This window comes from Balearica regulorum, chromosome 10 (assembly GCF_011004875.1).
Source record: "Balearica regulorum gibbericeps isolate bBalReg1 chromosome 10, bBalReg1.pri, whole genome shotgun sequence".
Classification (NCBI taxonomy): Eukaryota; Metazoa; Chordata; class Aves; order Gruiformes; family Gruidae; genus Balearica; species Balearica regulorum.
The window spans coordinates 13,692,730-13,712,871 of NC_046193.1; the positions used below are offsets into that span (position 1 = coordinate 13,692,730).

The window sequence follows — 20,142 nt, forward strand, 5'->3', positions numbered from 1 at the left end:
CATGGTTTATTCTAGCGTGTCTGCTTGCTGGCTCTGTCCCCCTGTAGAATACCATAGGAACTAGTTTATGACCCTTGAAGCCCCACAAGTGCCTACCCATCTATATTTTGGCAACAGTTCATTCTGTTATTGAAGGTGGCAGGAGGCTGGGACTTCCATGGCTTGTGTAGCAACTTCCCCAAGATTCTAGCAAGGCTTCAGACAGCCAGTGTCAGCTTCGAAGCCGAACATGCCCTCCTGGGGCTGCCCAGATCTCTCATAGGGCTTCTTGCTATTTCCTTGCAGGTGCAGCCGTCGCTCTGAGTGCTTGAGGTCCAGGTTGAGTGAGCAGTGGCTCTGGAGCTTTAACTCTACACAGCAGTGTCTGTCTGTCCAGTCACTAACTCCAGCCAATATCAGCAGAGAGGAAAAGAGAAATGTGAGTGGTGATGATCCTCTGACGGTGCTCAAGCACATAGAAAGTCTGCAAACTCTGAGGAGTCACAAATCTTCCTGTTACTTTCAGTGGGGTACTGAATCACTGAGCCTTCAAGCACATGCTGTCTGCCCCACATAAGGGACTTATCTCCTGGTACAGCCAAGCTGTTAATTTCATTTTCTTCCCATAAAACTAAATGCTCTTGCCTGCTAAGAGTTACTGGGTATTCTGGATTTGATGGCTGCTTGGATGGGGTCCCTCCTGGGCTTACTATCTATAAGGTGCCCATGTCTGTAGTTTCACAGTGGGTTTGACGCTTGCTGTCAGAAAGATCTGAATGGAACTACCCAAAATTACTGCTTCAGTCTGGCATGTGAGAGCTGGCAGAAAAGCTAAGAAGGTGCTGCAGTGTTTTGGAGTCTGTCATTGTGTCAGGAGGTGGCAAGAACCTGTCTTTTGCTAGAGACTTGGGCAAAGAGGGAAGTTGCCAATTGCTTGATGGGTGTCAAGTTCAGTTTCGGAATGGCGGGAGATGATGAATAAAACAGTCCTAGGAGGCATTATAGGAAAATGGGTGTATACGTAGATAACTACTTATGGGGCTCTTATGTTGAAAAAATATAACCAGAAAATTAGATAAAATAAAGAAGAATGTGTTAGAGGGCAAATTATTTACTGGATATTATTGAATTGGTAGATATTCCTGGCTATCTCGGACTTACCTTCTCTGCGTGAGGAAGAATTTTACTCATGTTACTTTGAAGATTATGAAAGCCCAGCAGTTCTGACAGAGTCAGGAATCATGTGTCCTTCTCCAGATCCCAGCCGAGCACCAGCTTTGCCAACAGGAGCAGGTCAGTGAAATGCTTTAAATGGAGCATGAGAGCTCTGATAACATTGTTGGGAGAAAGTACGTTGTAGGTCCGACAGATTGCCAGGATTAACAGCCTTGAATGTATGTGGTCTGTCAGCAGGTGTTCATTTCATTCTGTCATGATATCTGTTTACTTTCTACTTGTGTGTCATACACATCCTGTGCTATTTTGGGCTGTTGCCAAATTCCAATGCCAAATTTTGGTAGTTGGAAAGGAGATCCTGCTTGAAGGGTTGTATGCAAATCTGAATATGATCTCAAATGCAGTCTAAAGTGGTGGCAGGTTTGGCAGCTTTGTCATAAATCTGGAGAGAGAACTCTCTTAAGTACTGCTTTATTATTTAAATCAAACAAAATGCAAACCTTCTCAAAATCCACATAGTAGTGGGGGAAGGAAGTACATGTAAGGAAAGGCAAGAAGACACCCACAGTCCTTAAAGTTAGAAATGAATCTGCAATGCAGCATAACCTCAGAAAATACACAGTCAGCCTTCTATTACTGTGAACAATAACTGGCTGAGTATTGCTAATTGGCCACTCTAAAGAACCTGGACAGTTCTCAGTTTATAGTCTGTATTGGATTTTACCCAGCCTGTCAGTGTGAGCTCTGATGAGCTGATCTCTTCAAAGAGCTTGTTTATCTGAAGTAAAAGGCAGATGCCGATTGGGAAGCATTCCACACGAGACACCTAAATGGCTAAACAGATTTTTCCCTGCAAGTATGCAGCTGGGTAATAGGTCTGAAGCAATCCCCATGGACATAATGTGACAGTAGAACCCACCTAACACACTCATTCAATCTCAAACTCCTTCAATTTCAATATTATTTACAATATTATTCTATCTGATGTCCTTCACACTGGTTTAGTCTGGAACAAACTGACCAGGTCTCCATTCAGGGTGGTCAAGTGCACAGAGAAAGGGTTTCATTCACTGCCACTACAGGCAGAGTGGGCAGGATTGGCTTCCCTGTTTAGTTCTGTAAATGTGGGCCTGGATTTAAGCATGATTGTGAAGAATCAGCATAGATAAAGCCACAGTCTAGTTCTCATTATTCCAGGCTTCAGATATTCTTATTGACTCCTTTGTAAGTCAGTCTTGCTTTTATTTCAAGACTCTAGAGATGCTTTACCGATGTTACTTTCATATTGCATCTCTGAGGCTCAACAAGTTGCTTCTGTTTTCTAGCCTAAACTTGCTCGTGGATGGTTTGTGTCCGTTTGATCTATTTGTGATGTCCTTTTGCTTCCACAGCTCTTCTCCCACTCAGTGAACTATGGCCAGCCATTCTTAGCACAGAGTTTTGCCGCGTTAACTGTGCCAACTTTTTCTTGGTGTTCTTTTGTTACTCGGGCTTCCTTTCTCCTTCGCTGTATTGCTAGCCCTTCTTTGCACGGCACCTGTGCTCTGCTAAGATTAATTTGAAACTAGTAACCAGAATCATACACTGTTTTCTAAATGAGGTCTCATGCATGGCCTTAGATACTGGCGCTTTCTTATTCCTACTTATAATACTTCCCCAGCTCGCTAAAATATTTGCCTTTTTTTCAGCTTTGTTTCAAAGGTTGCATACCAGCTCATTTGTCACTTTTAGCTGTTGAGCTCCAAGTTGGTAGCAGAAACTCTTGCTCTCGATTTGCAAGTGCTCAACATCATCTTCTGTGCTGTTGAACAGCATTATTGGCAGTCATGGGAAATAGTGGCTTTTTTGGAGAAGGGAATATTTATAAATAATGGTGTCATAACCCTGAAATCCTGGGAGGTGTTAGCCCTTCCACTACTGCCAAATGCAGTCACCTCTAGGACAGTGACGGGAGTTGACAGTTACTGCAGCGACTCCTGCCTCCGGCTGCGTATGATACCCTTATTTTCTCCTGATCATGGGGTTTCATACACACCTCATCACCAGCTGTTTTACCAGCATATTGCTTAACTTGTCATCCTATCAAGAACCCAGCTTAGGCCTGACTGATCCTTCACTAGACATGTTAATTGTTTTGTTGTGAATAGAGCTTGCTTGCAAGAGGAGGTCTGAATTCTGAGAGAGGAATGATGGATACGCTTCTTGTTACTTATTTTTTATAGCAAACTGTCTTGGAGAAATGGCAGCTCCTGGAGTTGAGCAGAGCATGCAATATGTTCCCATTATTTGGAGAACTAGTACCCAACTCTAGGGTTGGGGGCATTTGTCTGGAACAAGATTAATTAGCTGGTTTAGTACTGTCATATGCAAAATATCTCCTCCAGGCTTATGCTATCAGCTGCAGTAAGTTTTGACCATCTCTGCAGCTATTTGGTCTATCAGAAAACAGTGATAGTCTCTTCCCAAAGAGAATTGGGCTATCTTGAGGCTTGTAGTTGACATGAGACCTGGATTTAAAGCAGATAAGCCTTCAGTCATTGCAAGTGAGATTACAAGTCTTACAGACCTCTTCACTGACTCATTTCTTAGTCTGGACATAGAGCAAAGCTCTCAAGGTGAAGGCAGTATGTGAAGGGCACATCAGTTCTAAATGTTTGGTTTTCTTTTGGATGACAAAGGAAGACAATCAACTTTGAGCCTGGAATATTACGTCTTCCTCTAATATGGAGATGATAGTGGAATTACACCAGATGAAGATGAAGGTATCTCCAGACTAGTCTTCCTTCCCATGGGTTGGCAAGAGCTGTCATAAACCACTCCTGACAAACTTGTCCAACCTGGTTTTGGTGTCCGTACGACAGTCCAGTGATTGAGATGCTAGAAGCATGGAAAGGAATCTGTCTCCATGTTTGACAATGTCTTTCCTAAAGCATGCTGTGTCTCTTAACAGTATGGCAGACTTATAGTGGCTCCATTTCTAAGAAATTTTTATTTTCATTTTCAGATTATGTCACCATAAAGCTCGTAGTGCGTTTCCATGACATCTTCATTGCTTCTGTGGACTTCTCTTTCTACGACTGTGCTGCAGTGGCCCTGCTGTGGAAATCGGCACCGTGAGCACCTGCTTTTTCTTGTCGGTAGTTACAGGGAGGGTGGCTGTCCCTTCCTGGGTTGTCTTAGCAGCTGCTTTTGTATCGTTGTTCCAGGTGTCAGAAGTGTGTGAGCAGTCTCTGGGGATGTAACTGGTGTGTCCAGCAGCACCTCTGCACCCACAAAGCAGCCTGTGAGGAAGGAACCATTATCTACAATGAAAGGGTGCGTCTCCTACTTGGTCCTGTTCCTATAACAGCCTCAGCAAGTTGCAGTGAGTCAGATCTCAGGTAAAATAGCAGCTGTCAGTCACACCAGACAAGGAGGTGAGCTGTTGGAGCAAAGCCCCCCTTGGAGCAACACTAGGCTCTGTGTCCCTGATGTTACAAGGCCTTGCCAGGTTTCTGGGGAAGTGCCATCAGATGAGGCAGGTCACTCTTCTCCTGGGGTTACCCAGCCTGTGTTTTCAAAGCAAGGGACAAGAGCAAGCTGGCAGGGAGGCTGTGAGTGGGGAGGGGGAACAGATTCCCGGTTTGTGGCTGCCAGAGGTGGCCTTGCAGTTTTGTGGGGGATGAAGGCAGGCAGACCTCCCTCTGAGTAGAGGCGAGTGCAGGCATCTGTAGGAAGAGGGAATGTTGCTGCATCTTCCATGCTGTGAGCATTCCCAGGTCCCATCCCAAGACTGGATGGCATGAGGTGTAGCTTTCATTGAAATCCAGAGGGTGAAGCAGCCTCTTGTGAACACTGCTACGGGAAGTAATATGGAGTGGTTTTCTGCTTGGGTTTTATTCTGTTTCATTTCTTTCTCTCTCCTCACCCCACCGTGTTGTTTTTCTCTAGGCCCAGATCCCACCCTCAAGTGTGTTTCCTTCTTCAGCAGCTCCCCTCACCAAGTCCTCTACCACAGCCCCAGCCATGGCCACAAAACCCGTCACTCCCCCTGTGCGTGTGGTACCAAGCACTGTGCCCCCCACAGAGCTCAACCACGTCACAGTCTCCGCAGCCTCGGATACAAAGACTGAGCCTACAGAAACCCTCAGCTATACGTACCTGACTCTCTCAACCGAAGCAGCCTCTCTCCAGGCTGTCACAGAATCCCCTCTGCCGCCACCAGCAGACAAACCTGCTGTCACCATGCCAGACACAACGTCTCCCACTGCATCTGTCCTCACCAGCCCATCCAAAAACATGGATGAGGCAGCCTTGCCCACTGAATGGCCCACCACTGCCCAGGAGCCACGGCACACCAACCCGCCCACCACCCTACCAGTGGGTAGCCCTCTGCACACATCCACAGCAGCAGTAACACCTTCCCCTCAAGTCACCAGTTTCAAGTGGCCTCTGAGTTCTTTTTCTACCACAGAGGCACTGACATCTGCCATCCCATCTCCCCAAACTGCCAGCCAGGTGCCGGGGGGCCCTGCTGATGATGATGACTCTCCTGGATTGCTGGGAACTGAACTACCTGCTTCAGAGCTCCCACCATCAGCTCCCCCAGACTGGCTGCTGGAGGAAGGCATGGAGCTCCAGGACACAGAGGACTGGATGGATTTGCTGCAGGCCGAGAATGACACATCTCCCTTCTCCGCTTCTACTCTTCTGTCGGGTGATGGCGATTCTTCAGAGAGGGATGTCTCTGACTTTCCTAGGATCCTCCACCCTGACCTCGACTATCAGTATGATGCCCCTGAGTTTTGGGAGGATGTAAGTTTCTGGGCTTTGGAATTCACAGTCTAAGGCTGTAGCACTTTGAAATTTTGCATACCGTTTTAATGTGTAGAGTGAAAAGTGGGAGCCTCAGGAAGAAAAATGTGTGCGAGGTTCCCAGGTCTTGTAGAAATGCTGCTGGCCTGAAGGTGGCAGCTGCTGTGATGTCCAGCATATCCACAACTTTCTGCTGTTCGCCTCTTTGGGCTCTTGCATTGCTTTCTTGTAACTTCATGGTAAAGAAGCACAGACGTGTCTTTGTTCAGGCAGGGCTTGTTTCTCTGTTGGCATGTTAAGCTTTGATTCCCTGTATCAGAGCCATGGAGGTCTCTTTCTCTAAAGACTTGTGTCTGTTTTCAGAACGAAGAGCTTAGCTGGGGTCCAGATGCATGTCCCTGTGTGCAGGGAATTCAGGGATCTTCGCTTTTTCCAGTCAACGTGGCGAGGAAGATAACCCTGCTGGGAAAGAACTTCCACCTCTATCAGGTAGTCAGCTCAATGCCATCAGCATTGAGAAACTGTTTTAATGTAGAGCGCTGTTTGGGCAACCTGTCCTCTGGACTACTAAAAATACGTGTAAGACACAGTTGTGGCTCTGCTTAGGTTTCTCCTGTCTGCAGAGGAATGACCTACTTCTGTGAATAAAGAATTGCATACTGGATTTATTGGTGGGTAGGAGGTCACCCAGAGAAGGGGAGAGTACAGGTGTGCCCCAACCTGCTGGAGAAGATCTGCAAGCGTTTGGATTAAGTTGCACCTGTTCTGCACTGTAGATGGTAGTTCTTGGAATAACTTCCTGCTGATTGTTTGTGTCTCCATAAGCTAAAGATAAGTCATCTGTTCCCTTTCCTTTCTGGCATGCTTATGTTAATGAGGCTATTCCTGTCATACCTGAAACTTCTGTAATGGGGAAAACCACCCTTGAAAGTTATGTTTCTTGGGTGTGCCTCTGATAAAAATTCTCTTTGCTTCTCAAGACAGAAGGCTGATTTAGTAACCTTTTACAAACAACCACCTCAGAACATGCAGCCCACAAACTACTTGTTACTTTATATGTTAAACCTGATATACTGCCCTGCTCAGAGGAGCAGGGCTGGTTACAGATGCTTGGTTACAGGAAGCGTCTAAGCAATTCAGTGGAAGATTTTCAGGAGAGAGAAGAAAAATACACTTAGTGGTTTTTGATGTGCACTGCCCTGTGTACCTCACTCTTCATTTCCAGGCTAGTGTTTCAGAGACATACAGTCATAGCTTCACAGTCCCACTGGGTTTTCTTTAATTCCTCCTCCTGTGCCGAGTTCTCCCTACACTGACATACACGTGCTCCCTTCTAGGTGTTTTGTTTTATGTTGGTTTACCTTTCATAAATAGAGGCAGTGACAGCATAGAGAGCCCTTGAATATAGCATGGAGTTGGCATAACGAAGGGAAGGAGCACACTGCTTGCACAGCAAGTGGCTTGGTAAAAGGTACTGAATTGGAGAGTGTAGCAGCAAGTTCCGTGTAGTTGAGAAATGGTGCCATGTGTATCTTCTCTGCAGGATCAGCAATGGGACTATGAGTGTGTTCTGAATTTGGAGGGGAGGACAGTGGTGATGGATGCTTATGTGGAAGGAGAAGAAACAAACCAGTCCCTCTGTTATATCACCTGCCAGATGAACCAGGTGAGTGCTTGGAGTACAATGCCATTTCAGAGTTCACACTGGTGCTGGTTTTGCTCAGCAAAACAGCAGGCTGGAAGGCAAGCGCTTTGGGGAAAAGAGCATATTTTGCAAGAATATTTGTAGAATAATCAGCTCTCTGGGGCCCTCATCTGTGATGCTGCACCGATGGCAGTATCGATATCTTCAATTTGCAGAAAGATTGTGCAGTCTGAGCCACGCAATTTCTTGCTGCATTTGCCGTAGCACGGGATGGTGTCCTCTCTAAATCACCACTCATTGCAACCTGCCAGGACAGTGCCGCTTTTGCTTTAGCTTGAGGCACTCTTGTTCATGGTTCTCTGGACTGTGGCTTCTGTGATGGCGGTTCTTTTGTGAAAAGTGCTGTTTGTACCAATTTTGTTCTTAGTGGTGGAAGCTAGCCTGTGGCCTGTAAGATTAACAGACAAAATTAAAACAGCCATGTGTGTTTCTGGATGATGTGTGGATTTTACTTAGGGCAAGATTTGCAAGAGGTGGCGATATTTTTAGTTCACAAACTCATATAATTAAGGGAGAGAAACAACACAGGCTCTTGTGCACACGAGCCCTGTGGACCAATTGTAATCCTACGTCTTCAGCTCTACTGAAATCGCAGAAATGCCAGCTTGAGCAGTTTTCTGAGCAGATGGCTTGTAGACAGGAATTAGCCATTTTGGAATGCAGTTAGGAAGTTAGACAAGTATTGTGAGCACACATTCGTGTTCAACCTTCGTCCTAGTGAGCCAATGCCTGCTACTCTTTCTAGAGCAGAATTGTGGCTGTGTGAACCAGTGAGGACGGGCCTGTGCTGCCACTGCCCCAACTAACGCTGCCTTGTCTGCTTTCATGGGAGGTTCCATACAGGCTGTACGTGCCAGTGCACTACAGCATGGATGCTGATGCTTTTTTTGCCTATTCAGTTGGCTTGTTTCTGCCTCTAAGTCCTTTTTCTTGATGGTCTTTGTCTTTGCAGTACAGTTACTCAGCTCCTCAACTCGAATTCAATGCTGTGGTGTTTGTGCAGAGGCGACGACACCTTCGAGTGGACAGTGCTGCAGATCTTTATGGTAGGAGTGCAACACCTCCCCAGCAACAAGACAGCAGATGAGGCTGAAGAGAATTGAGAAATCCTCAAATGAGGCTTTTTGTATCTGTAGTAGTGCTATCACAGGGAAACTAAGAAAAACATGCAGCCTCATTTCTGTTGCTTGTCACATGGGAAGGAGGAGGAGAGTGTTCTGTGCAAGATGCCAAGTTGCTGGATTATTCTGTGCCCTAGGGGATGTTTGCAGATGCCTCTGAATTTTTCTCCTTTGCAGTGACTTTTTACAACTGTTCTGTGGGACACACTGATTGTAGCCGCTGCCAAACAGCTGACTCAAAGTACAACTGTGTGTGGTGTGGAGGTGACAACCCCAGCTGTATCTTCAGGGGCTCCTGCAAGGAAGAGGTAGAAGACCTGTGTCCGGCACCTCTCATTCACTCTGTGAGTAACTTGATCGCTAGTGTACTGCACCCAGGGCAAGGAGGGCTCCATTCTCCGGTTGAAATCAAAGGGCTGTGAACTCAGAGTGTGAACAGTGTAGTTCAATAATACATTGGCCACCTGAAGAGCAAGTTAGTCCTATTCTACTCTGATCCCTCAGTGTTATGAAGATGCTAGACTTTTGTGCTGGGCTTTCAGTTTGCTGATAGAGAACAGAGGGGAAGATGCATTTGTATCTTATGCGAGCTGAAACTGGCACACCAGAAGGAGCAGAATCATTCAGGAGTTGGGAAAGGGTCCACAGATTGGATCCTCCAACTGTCCCGAGCCAGACCCTGAAACAGGTTGGCCCATCTGAGCCTGGAGCAAAGGAGGGCAAAACCTAATGATAACAGCACAGCAAGGATAGGAAAGGCATGACAAGTTACTGGAATTAATTATTTTTGTCTGTTTATTTTAAATGTTTCTTGCTAACTGCCACATGACAAGTGTCTGTAGCCATGTGTCCCTTTTGCTGTCAGCTTGTCCTCCCTCCGGTGGCACACAACATCCATGTGCTGCATCTTGTCTTAGTTTATCTTGGATGCTGCTCAGGGACAAAGCTTTGACGTTTGTGCAGCATGCAATTCATTGTCGTACTGATGCTGAGGAGAGAATGGTGCTTGCTGCTTCAACACGAGTAACATGGATTGGCTTGAGCATTCCCACTCTTCAGCAGAAATGCCCTATGGAGTGGTCAGCATGTTGATGAGAAGGCAAAGCAGGGCAGTCCTTGCCTTAGAAGTCTATAGTGGATTATCACCTCTGGGGGGGACTGCTGGCAACAATGAGGTATGGGAAAGAAGGCTCCGACTGGTGGTGTTTCTTCTGATGAGGGTGCAACCTGGTACTAGTCCAAGCCAGTAAAAGAATCCATAGCAGTGACCCAACCAGGCAGAGTTTGTAGTGGGGCAGTTGAAGGACCCTGTGCTGTAGATCAGTTGCCAGACTGCAGAGGTCTGAGTTACTGTGACATTTACACATGCGCGGATGTCTTTGCAGGTGTACCCCCTGTCTGGACCAGTGGAAGGTGGCACTAGAATCACCATCACTGGCTCAAACCTCGGGCAGAAACATCAAGACATTGCAGAAACTGTCACTGTTGCAGGAATTCCCTGTGCCGTAGATGCTCAAGAGTATGAGATCTCTAGCAGGTAGAGTATCTGTGAAACCTCCTCCCAGAGGCAGGCGCTGGCTTTTCCCTTGGCTGCTGACACCAGCCTGAGATGTCGTTGCCTTTGCTGTAGCAGGTATTGAGCCTTGCCCGTTCCCCAGGGAGTGCCCCTGAGTAAGGTTGCTGTCTGATTAGTTACTCAGTGACCTTAGAGAGATAAGGTTGTGTACAAGGCGACAGCCAAACAGTGCTGCCATATACTGACCACACTGCCTGTACAGAGCCTGCAGGCCAGCCCAATCAGGGAGTCACAGGCTCGGAACCGTGCAGCGTCATGGGTGTCTCTCCCAGCCACAGGGTGATTTCAATAAAGTGAAGGGCATGGCTTGCATAAGTGTCTCTGCTAGGAAAATATCCTGACCATGTTGAGATAAGTGAGGATGGGAACGTGTGGCTGGAGCTACAGCACAGATTCTTACCTGTGCTTGAGTCAGCATGCCCCTAGACTGTCACTCTTCACTTGCCAGCCAGACTTCCACCTCCCAGGAACAAACCCAGTGAAAGGACCCTCTCAACCAGGGATGGACCAGGGAGTCCTGGTGGGCCCTATGCCACTCTTGTGGCTAGCAGTGCCTGCCAGGTCACGCAGTGCTTGTAAAAGTAGTGGCTGGGAGGAGGATGAGAAGCAGAAAGACCTGTCCTGCTGAATCCAGCTAACATCAGTGATAGAGAACTGGGTAGCTGGTGTGTCTGGCCAGGGCAGGACCATATAACAAGGCAGTGTAGGCAGGTATTGAGAGGTGTGACGGGGTTAGCTAGGAAGCAAAGAGAAAGGAATACTTGTGTAGTTGGCCTGTGGCAGGGCAGGTAGGTGGGAGCCTTGGACAAGGGAGGGAGAGGAGCCAAGCAACCAGCAGGAGAAGAGGAGAGCAATTGTGAGTAACCTCTCATCAGAGCTATCACAAACCCATTTTTCCATTCCATGGTAGCAATAGTTGTAGCACCCTTCCCTCTGGGAGCCAGGTAAGATCCTGCTGGGAAATGGCCTGCTGTGTTGAGCAGTGTTGTCCTGTCTGTGCGCCTTGTTTGTCTGGATCCATCTGCTTTCTGTTTTCATCCTAGAATTAGAGCATAATCTTTCTGGGGTTAGCACTGTCTTTGTTCTGTATCTGTAAATCAGCTGGCATCACAGGGTCCTGGCTTGGGACTGCACTGCCTAAGTGCAAATTCCTGAGCCTCTTTGGTTGAGGGGATATAGCTGTGAACCTGGAACCCACTCCTGAGCAAGGCCCAGACAAAATTAATCTCCTACTATGGAGGAAGGCTGGGAAGTCTCCTGCAGAGTAGTTTTTCTGTTAACAAATCAATGGTATAACATGGGATTCCTTGCTGCCCTGTTCTAAGTACAGTCTGACTTGTCACCTTGTCAGCATCTCCCATAACAAATTATGGCTGGAAAAAGGGCTGGGAAGAATGGGTTGTGCAGATCGGGGAGACTGGCTGGTCCCAGAGGCTGAAGACCAGTGCCAGCTAAACCTACAGTCTTGAGTTTTCTGCATCAGACACAGCGCTAATGTGTGGATTGACCACTGCTAGCCTGGGGTCACTCCAGATGTGACTGATTTGATCACCTCAGGACAATAGCAGAGTTCTTGGACTCTGTGTACCTGTGATACAGTGGGCTTCATCCTGTCTTGTCCCCAAAAGAATAATCTTAGATAGGGTGGGCCTGTTTGGAACCACCTCCTGCTTTTTTCTGCTGCATCTAATCCAGCTTTTAAAGGTATTTCTCAATGTTCAGTTATATACTCTGAGAATGTGATAAGGCTGAAAGAAGGGAGCTGTGGTTGCAAGATGGTTTTAGGACATGATGCAACGGATACAGCTCATCTGCTCTTCCATGGTGTGACGCTGTTCTTGGATTGCCCTGCAGTATCGTATGCGTCACTGGCGGGAGCTGGACAGAGAGATTTGGGCACATTGTGGTGGAAGTGCCTGGAGGAGGACGTGGAGTTTCTGGACATGTTTTCACCTATCAGGTAGCATAACTATTGCTTCTTTAATACCTCTCCCTGTTCTTTCAGTATCTCTGCTAAATGGCTGTCTATTGCATGAACTTGTGGGACTCAACCAGGCACTTGTTGCTGGTATTTTTATCTGATTTTTCTGGTGTTTGTGTTGTGTGGTGGATTTGGGGGGTTTTTGGTTGTTTTGGGTTTTTTTTTCTTTCTTCTCCCCTCTTTAGATTATAAGAACAGCTGTACTGGGTAATACTAAAGATTCTGTAGTCTAGTGACTACAGGGTACTAGGGTACCTTTCTGGCTTGGAGATTTTTTTTTTTTTGATGACTTAACATCTTACTAAGACTTATGACTTTCCTTTTATTAATTTGCAAATTGCTGCATGAACACACTTTTAGCTTCTGACCTTCAGCAGCTACTGGCAATAAGTCCAAAGTTACTATGTATTGTATGGAGAACAGTTTCCTATTATTTTTAAACATGTTTCTGATAGCCCTTTGATATCTTGAACCCAGTAACTATGAAATAAAATATTTAAGTAGTTTTTAGATACAATTATTCACTTTCATCCTTGCTGTGCAACTTACAAGTTATGTACCTAACTGCATGTCTCCCTCTCCCAAGGGAAGGGGAAAGAGCTACCTGACAAGTCTCTTTGGCTATTCCATTTTGTGCATTGTATATACTGGATTGTGCTTGTCGCTCTTCTCTTGGTTTTGGTTCTATTATCAGCATTTTCAGGCAGGGTGATGAGAATTGCATATTATGTTCAAGATGCAAGTGTAAAAGGAATTTTTACTGTGGCATAAAAATCTTTTTTTCTTGATTCTCTTCCCAGGAATTCCTACCACTTAGTGTGTTTTTGCTGAGATCTGTGCTTAGAGCTGGTAGAGTTGTTATAGATACCAAAGCACTCTTGAATGGGCAGAAGCTATTTCAAAACTCACAACTGTGTACATATGATTGGGTTGTTTTTTTGTTGTAGTCTTCCTGCTCCTTCTCACTTCACGTGTCTTGCTCTTCATTTATCAGCAGTGACTTAGTTGTGCCACTCTGCCTGGTTCCTCTAAATTTTGCTGCAGCTCCTCAGCAGTACTGAATTTTTCTTACTCTGAATAATTTATCAAATTTTATTTCCCCTTTCCAGGTGACATACAAGTATGTTTAACAGCACAGCTCTCAACGCAAATTCTTAGGGCTCCCTGCTGGTAATCTCCTCATCTAGTAGACAAACAGACAATTTATTTGCTACCTTGTTTTTCCTAACCTGAGTTATTAATCCAGTTACTGATCTGAACAATCCCTTTGAACTGTTAATCCTAGGGTTTGTGTGTGAGGCTCACAGCTCTGCTGTTTGCAGCATCCATCTGTCTTTTGCCGTCTGTGGAAAGGCTGATCCCCGATTCACGGTTCTTGTCGGTGTGATTGATCCCTGCTCTGTTGCCTCTGCTCTGTGAGGTGACTGCTGGAGCCTAGCTGAGGCCTGCCTGTGATTGGGATCTATAGCTTCTATTTTCAGAGCACTGGAGGGCACTGAACATGTTCTGCTGTTTTCTTTCCTTGCCTTGTCTGTTGAGGTCCTTGTCACTCACCTCCTTTTTTTCCTTTGTTTCTTTTTTTTCTTCTCTCCCCTCTTCTAGAACCCAGAGCTGAAATCCATTGTTCCAACCCAGGGCCCCAAAGCGGGAGGAACCTGCCTTACCCTTCTGGGCTCAAAGCTGCTGACTGGGCATCCTAATGAGATCAGTGTCCTGCTTGGAGACCTCCCTTGCCACATGTAAGATGAGAGCCTGGCTGTGCGCTGCCCTGGGTCCTTCCCAGAGCCCTGCAGAGTGTGATGCTGCCTGGCTCAGCCTTTAGCACAGGCTGTTGGAGCTCTGCTCTCCTCTGCGTTCAGGAGATTCTCCCCTTGAGGGTCATGGCAGCAACTGTGACCATCTTACACCTCTGCCCATGTTCCCTTGGACATGAATGGTGCTACATGGCCTCTGTTCTGCGTGTCTCTTGACAGGACTATACCCCATCCTGACAGCTCTGCTTTTGCTGATGGGGAACTGCAGTTGGCTCCTGCAGACTAACACTAAGAGCTGCTTGTTCTCTCACGTCCTGGGACACGTACACCTGACAGCACTGCTGGTGAGAAGGTGCTCATGCCTTGGTAGCATGCTTCCAGTCTCTTCAGTCTGGACAGTGGCTGTACCTGCTTTTTGTCCACGTGCTGCTCACTGACAACTGCCCAGCAATTGTTGCTTGCTTAGATAAGGCACAAGACATTCAGCATTAAATTTAGGGAAATGCCAGAAGAGGTTTGCAGATGGTCTGCAAAGAGCAAGGCATCGAACTATAGAATCTGTCTCTGCAGTGGCTGTGTTAATCCCTTGTTCTCTCTTCTGTCTCTCCAAGCCTCTCTGAGATGACGGAGGATCAGTTGACATGCCAGACAAGTCCCAGCAATGTGTCTGCAGAACTCCCAGTCACTATCAAATATGGGGATCAAGAGCGGAGACTGGAAGGATCCCTCTTCAGATATACTCTGGATCCCAACATCACTTTTGCAGAACCACCTAAAAGCTTCCTCAGGTAGAAAGACTCAAGTGCACCTTCCCTAGGGCTGTGTGGTGAGGCAGGTACTACGGCACCAATGGCAACTGTTTAAGTTGCGCTTTGGAGTAAAGCCAGGCTTGTAGGAGTGAGCATAAGCAGAAGGGTGGAAGCATGGGCAAGATGGAGCTAGTGAATAATAGGTGGGTGAGATCAGCTACTTTTCTCTTTCAGTGGAGGGAGAGTGCTCAGAGTTCATGGATACAACTTGGATGTTGTACAGAAACCGAAGATCCGAGTTACGGTTTCTCCATCTGAACGCCGGCGCCGAGGACTGGGACGATGGCGCAGAATCATCCCAGACACAGAGTGCCCCGAGGATGCTCTGTGCAGTGTCCAGCAGGTAGCGTGGCAAAGTGCTCGGTGGAGCTGAGGGTGCATAAAAGTTGATGTGCTGCCTTGGAGAGGTGGACTCTCTGTCCCTAGGGCTTTTCCCCCCCAACTCGCTCTTATCTGCTTGGCTCGTACCAACAGTCTTGGCCAAGTGGAAGTGTTCTCTGCCAGACTGAGAGGTTAAGCACTTTTACGAACATTTCCATGAGTTGGGTCTGCCTCTGCTTAGAGATGTGCAGGAATTGTGATGTGGGACAGAAACAGCAGGGCAGCAGTGTGGAGATAAAGAAATCTACAGCTGAGCCAGAGAGGTGTGTGGCTCAGCAGGTCCATGCTCCAGACTCTTCCTTTTGCACAGTTCAGTCCATCTCTATAGCCCCTGGGCTCTCTTTCACTGTGAGATACAAAACCAGGCAGAGTTCAGTGAAATTACTAGTTCCACCAACATTTCTGCTCTCCTGCTGCCAGTGTCACTACAGAGGTATTGATGTGATCATCGAGGTCAAAAGCATGCAGCAGAATTTGCAGAGGTAGAGGATGTTTGGCAGCCAAAGTACAAGAAGGATTTGCATTATTAGTGCAAATGACGGAGGGCTTCCTGTACATTAAACTGGGACTATATGCTCCTGATGCACATGCATCAATAATAGCTGGTTTTACCTATGTTCTTAGAAGGCATTTGTGGCTGTAGGGGAGAAAAAAAAAAGTTGACTCTAATGCTTTCACCAAACATATAAAACATATCCTACCGGACAAAGGAATGCTTCTTTCACAGAAGCATTCAGGCTAGGAAATCAGCCTTGCACTCAAGGTCTTTGGTCCCATTCTGTCAGAGTATGGAGATATAAAGCTGATGCCTCTCCAGAATTTGCTGCCAAGGGAATTTCAGAGCTCATTCTCACTGCTGAGACCTGGGTATGTGCAACAAATCCAGCGCTGTGAAAACTTTCTTTAGAGGAACATGGGGATTTCCACAGATCTTGGATTTTTCCCTGTGCAATTAAGGAGAATTCCTCTGGCGTTGCTCCAGATGAGAGGAATGCAGACTGGCCCCAGATCGCTAAAGGTTGGGAACTATTGCAAAGCTGCAGGACAAGCATTAGTGTTTCACTACTGACATGTCTTTTGCCTTTCACATTTAGTTTGAAGAACCATGTCTTGTTAACTCCTCCTACCTGATCCTGTGCAAAACTCCAGCCATTAACCTGCTGTTGCGGAGTGTCCATGTCAAACTGGAATTTATTCTGGATAATCTGAGCTTTGATTTCAACTCACTGCATCCCATGCCCTTCTCTTACGAAGTCAACCCCATCCTAAAACCATTGAATGCTGAAGACCCTGCCAAACCATATCGTCACAAGCCAGGAAGCGTCATCTCTGTGGAGGTAACACAAAAACTAGGTGTAAATGATGTTCCTTGTACAAAGTTGTTTCTAACCTGAGTGTTTCAAATTGGTATCATGCAGCATCCAAGCTTTTAAGCCATTTGACAGGCTTGCAACCTGTCACAGCACATCTACTTTGGCCTATGAGAAATGGTACTTAAGAGGGGAAAAAAGTGCATCAAAAAAGCCCTTGAGCCCATAAATCATTAAGGGCTTCACAGGGCTTGTGGAAACTGCCATGCTTTTTTATTTTTGATCCTAATAAACCATTTGTAGATGAGATATTAGTACTAAATAAACCCCACATCCTATTCTCAGCTGCTAGCTTTTTCATAACTTCTTAAGATTCCTCTAGAAGTAACTTAGGAATAAAATAATCCTGGCAGCAGGGAAGTCCTGTTACTAGAGGTAGGAAAATCACACTTTAAAGACGATACAGAGAGGCAGAATGGCCAATGTTTTTTCTGTACGTGCAAGAAAAATCTGAGATATTTCTTTGTATGGAAAGGTACTTTCTAGTCCAGTACTCATTAAGAAAGTTAATGCCTGCAGCTGGAGATGCACTTTCTCCAGTTGCTCTTTTTTGACATATGAGTAAAAACTGTGAGGATGTACTAGTCTGGAAATGTCTAGACTGCTGCTGTTGGTATTGAATGCATCTTGGAGAAGTAGGGCAATTTGAGAAGACTGAAGGAGAACTAACAAGATGCAAGCTTTCAAACAGCAAGGAGGTTGATCTACCAACCTGTCAGAATACTCAGAGCTCTGGGCAAAAGCATGAAAAAGCTGCTGCAGGATTCAGCTTAAAAAGCATTTAAACATAAAAATGTAATTAACATTAGTCAGCATGGTTTTATTAAAAAAAGCAAACAACAAATTCTTAATCCTCAAAAATTAAAGTAGATTTGTGTAGCAGATAAGAACAATACCATAAACGTGTTCACCTTTGACAGGCATTGATTGACTCACCTGAGTGCTTAGGTTAACTGACATGAAACTACCTTTTTAAACATATACATGTTGTGTGTATGTATACGCATGTACACACAGAGTGAAGAGCTGAGCTTAGTTGTGCTGTGGCTGAAGAGCCTTAAGAAGACAGGCTATTTATAACTGTACTTATGCAGCATGGTGCAGGTCCTAAAACTATAAATTGTGTGCAAGTGAATTTTTTTAGCTTACAAAATGAACTTCTGCAGCCAATTCAGATGCGAGTCTAGTCAGAGAAGAAAAAAGGCTTCTTTCATCCGATGGTGTTGGTCTCCTCCATCTTCTCTGGAGCCATGGAAATGCAGAGGTGTGTTTTTCCCAATTTGGTATGCTGTTCCACATCTGTTCCAGGGGGAAAATCTAGATCTGGCTATTTCCAAGGATGAAGTTATGGCTATGATTGGGGAAGGAATCTGTGTGGTGAAGACACTAACAAGGAATCATCTCTACTGTGAGCCTCCCTCTGAACAGCCAGCTCCACGGCACCGCACGAAGCGGGAGGGCACAGACTTGCTCCCGGAGTTCACGGTAGGCAATCAGCCACGCCGCAAGAAATCCGGTCATTTGAAGCACAAGCAAGAAGTACTGGTGGAGGCAGGGAGAGGGATGGGAAGAGAAGACAAAAGCCCTGGTGGGGGACAGGGGAGGTACCAGGAGTGGCAAGGAGCTGCTCTTGTTCTCAACTCTATTCTTGTGTCCCAAACATTGCCTGAAAGCAAATGGTATAGCTGGGTTCAGGAGTTTGCTGTGGGACAGCTTTGCTAGAGAGCTGTATGCCACTTGTACCCATTCTGGAGAAGCTCTGTGGCTTTGCGTTTCATTGCTGCACTGAGCTTATGCCATGGCACATGCTTTTCTACACAGGTACAGATGGGAAACCTGAACTTTCTCCTGGGCCGAGTGCAGTATGACACAGAAAGCCAGCTCACCTTCCCGCTGGAGGCACAGATTGGCTTGGGTGTTGGTGCATCCTTTGTGGCACTGATCGTTCTGGTCATCGTCTTCATATACAGGTAAGAAACTCTGGCATTGTATGAGATATTTCAGTTCCTCTACAACATTATTCAGTGGATATGGCCAAGTGCATACATCTTGGGTCTAAACAAGGTCCCAGTTTTCTTTATTTTGTGCCAAATTCTGAGCCTCTGGTGTTGTGTGAGGCATGTTGTACCTGCTGGTCCCAGCCTGCACTGTGGTTCATTCAGAGCCCACACCTAATGGGTGCTCCAAGAGACACATCTAGTTTACAGGACACTGGTATCCTGGGAAGAGGATATTGAGTAGAAATCACCTCAATACCAATTTCCCTACAGCCCTTGGCAGCAAAACAACAGTTGGCAAGGACAATCCCTGGGCTAGGGCCACTAGGAACAATTCTGCTTCTTATTGCAGGAGGAAGAGCAAACAGGCTCTGAGGGATTACAAGAAAGTTCAAATCCAGCTGGAAAATCTGGAAACAAGTGTTCGGGACAGATGCAAAAAAGAATTCACAGGTCAGTCATGGAGCTGTTATGTTCTTGCAGCTTCAGGGAAGCTTGAAGAATCACTTTCAGCCCTACTTCTCTTTCCGTTCCTGCATACTTGCTTGGGTAGCTCAGAACAGGCAAAAACTTTATCTTGTGCTGATACATTGAAACATTGAGCCAAATTCTTTCATTTTTAATTCTTCTCTTCAATTCAGAGCACAGTGATCTATACAGAGACCCCTCTGATTCTCCAGTTCCTTCTCCAGACTCAGATGAAGAACTAAAGGTCAGGACAGCACACTTCGAGAGATCTTAAGGACAGCTAGTCCAGTCTTTGTGTAGGGCAAGTTGAATTAGACACCATGTTCTGGGCCCACAAACCTTGTACTTCAGTACTTAGGGCAGTGAACCCTTGTGTGGGAGACCTGGGGCTCTGAAACTGTGCAGGCGACTCAGGCTGTAATCTCCAACTGATGTGGGAAGCAGTGAGAAGCAGGAGATCTCTAATGTAGGCCACAGATCTGGGCTGAACAGTGGCTTCCTCTTTATAAAACTGGAAGCCAGCCCCTGACTGTAAAGGAGAATAATCACCAAATTCACCTTCTGGTTCCTCCCCAAGGCTGGAGGTTTCCTCATGCACTTTCTCCCAGTGCCTGGTCTAGTTTTAAATGTTCAAGCAATGGGACCCCAACGTGCCCCTTCCTGACAGGAAACATCCTTCTTCATCCTCAGTCCCATCCTGCTGGCCCTAGTTCCTGCACTCACCTCATGCTCTGCTCCATCAGTTGTGTGATCATAGTCAACCTTATGGGCATTTCCTTTTCCTCAGACCTGATGACTGAGATGATGGACCTCACAAGTGACCTTGTGGGCACAGGAATCCCCTTTTTGGACTACAAGTCCTATGCAGAGCGTATTTTCTTCCCGGGTCACCGTGAATCACCACTGCAAAGGGACCTGGACATCCCTGAGTGTCGGCGACAAACTGTGGAGCAGGGCTTGGTCCAGCTCTCCAACCTGCTCAACAGCAAACTCTTCCTCACCAAGGTAATGCCCCTCTCCCTGCTTACAGC

General features: G+C 46.4%; 1 protein-coding gene across 4 annotated transcripts in view; it reads left to right on the plus strand.

Annotated features, from left to right (window-relative positions):
- The window catches only part of PLXNB1 (plexin B1), a 76,424-nt gene that overhangs the window by 47,467 nt on the left and 8,815 nt on the right, over positions 1-20,142 (plus strand). For all 4 annotated transcript variants that reach the window (XM_075762170.1, XM_075762168.1, XM_075762169.1 and 1 more), the window contains 19 exons: positions 286-418; positions 1,116-1,272; positions 4,160-4,268; positions 4,362-4,470; positions 5,086-5,949; positions 6,313-6,438; positions 7,493-7,615; positions 8,607-8,700; positions 8,953-9,119; positions 10,161-10,312; positions 12,206-12,311; positions 13,935-14,071; positions 14,698-14,874; positions 15,070-15,238; positions 16,371-16,613; positions 17,955-18,131; positions 18,468-18,616; positions 18,996-19,096; positions 19,899-20,116. In XM_075762170.1, the coding sequence (XP_075618285.1) occupies positions 286-418; positions 1,116-1,272; positions 4,160-4,268; positions 4,362-4,470; positions 5,086-5,949; positions 6,313-6,438; positions 7,493-7,615; positions 8,607-8,700; positions 8,953-9,119; positions 10,161-10,312; positions 12,206-12,311; positions 13,935-14,071; positions 14,698-14,874; positions 15,070-15,238; positions 16,371-16,613; positions 17,955-18,131; positions 18,468-18,616; positions 18,996-19,096; positions 19,899-20,116 (3,511 nt within the window). The remainder of the gene's footprint in view (positions 1-285; positions 419-1,115; positions 1,273-4,159; positions 4,269-4,361; positions 4,471-5,085; positions 5,950-6,312; positions 6,439-7,492; positions 7,616-8,606; positions 8,701-8,952; positions 9,120-10,160; positions 10,313-12,205; positions 12,312-13,934; positions 14,072-14,697; positions 14,875-15,069; positions 15,239-16,370; positions 16,614-17,954; positions 18,132-18,467; positions 18,617-18,995; positions 19,097-19,898; positions 20,117-20,142) is intronic.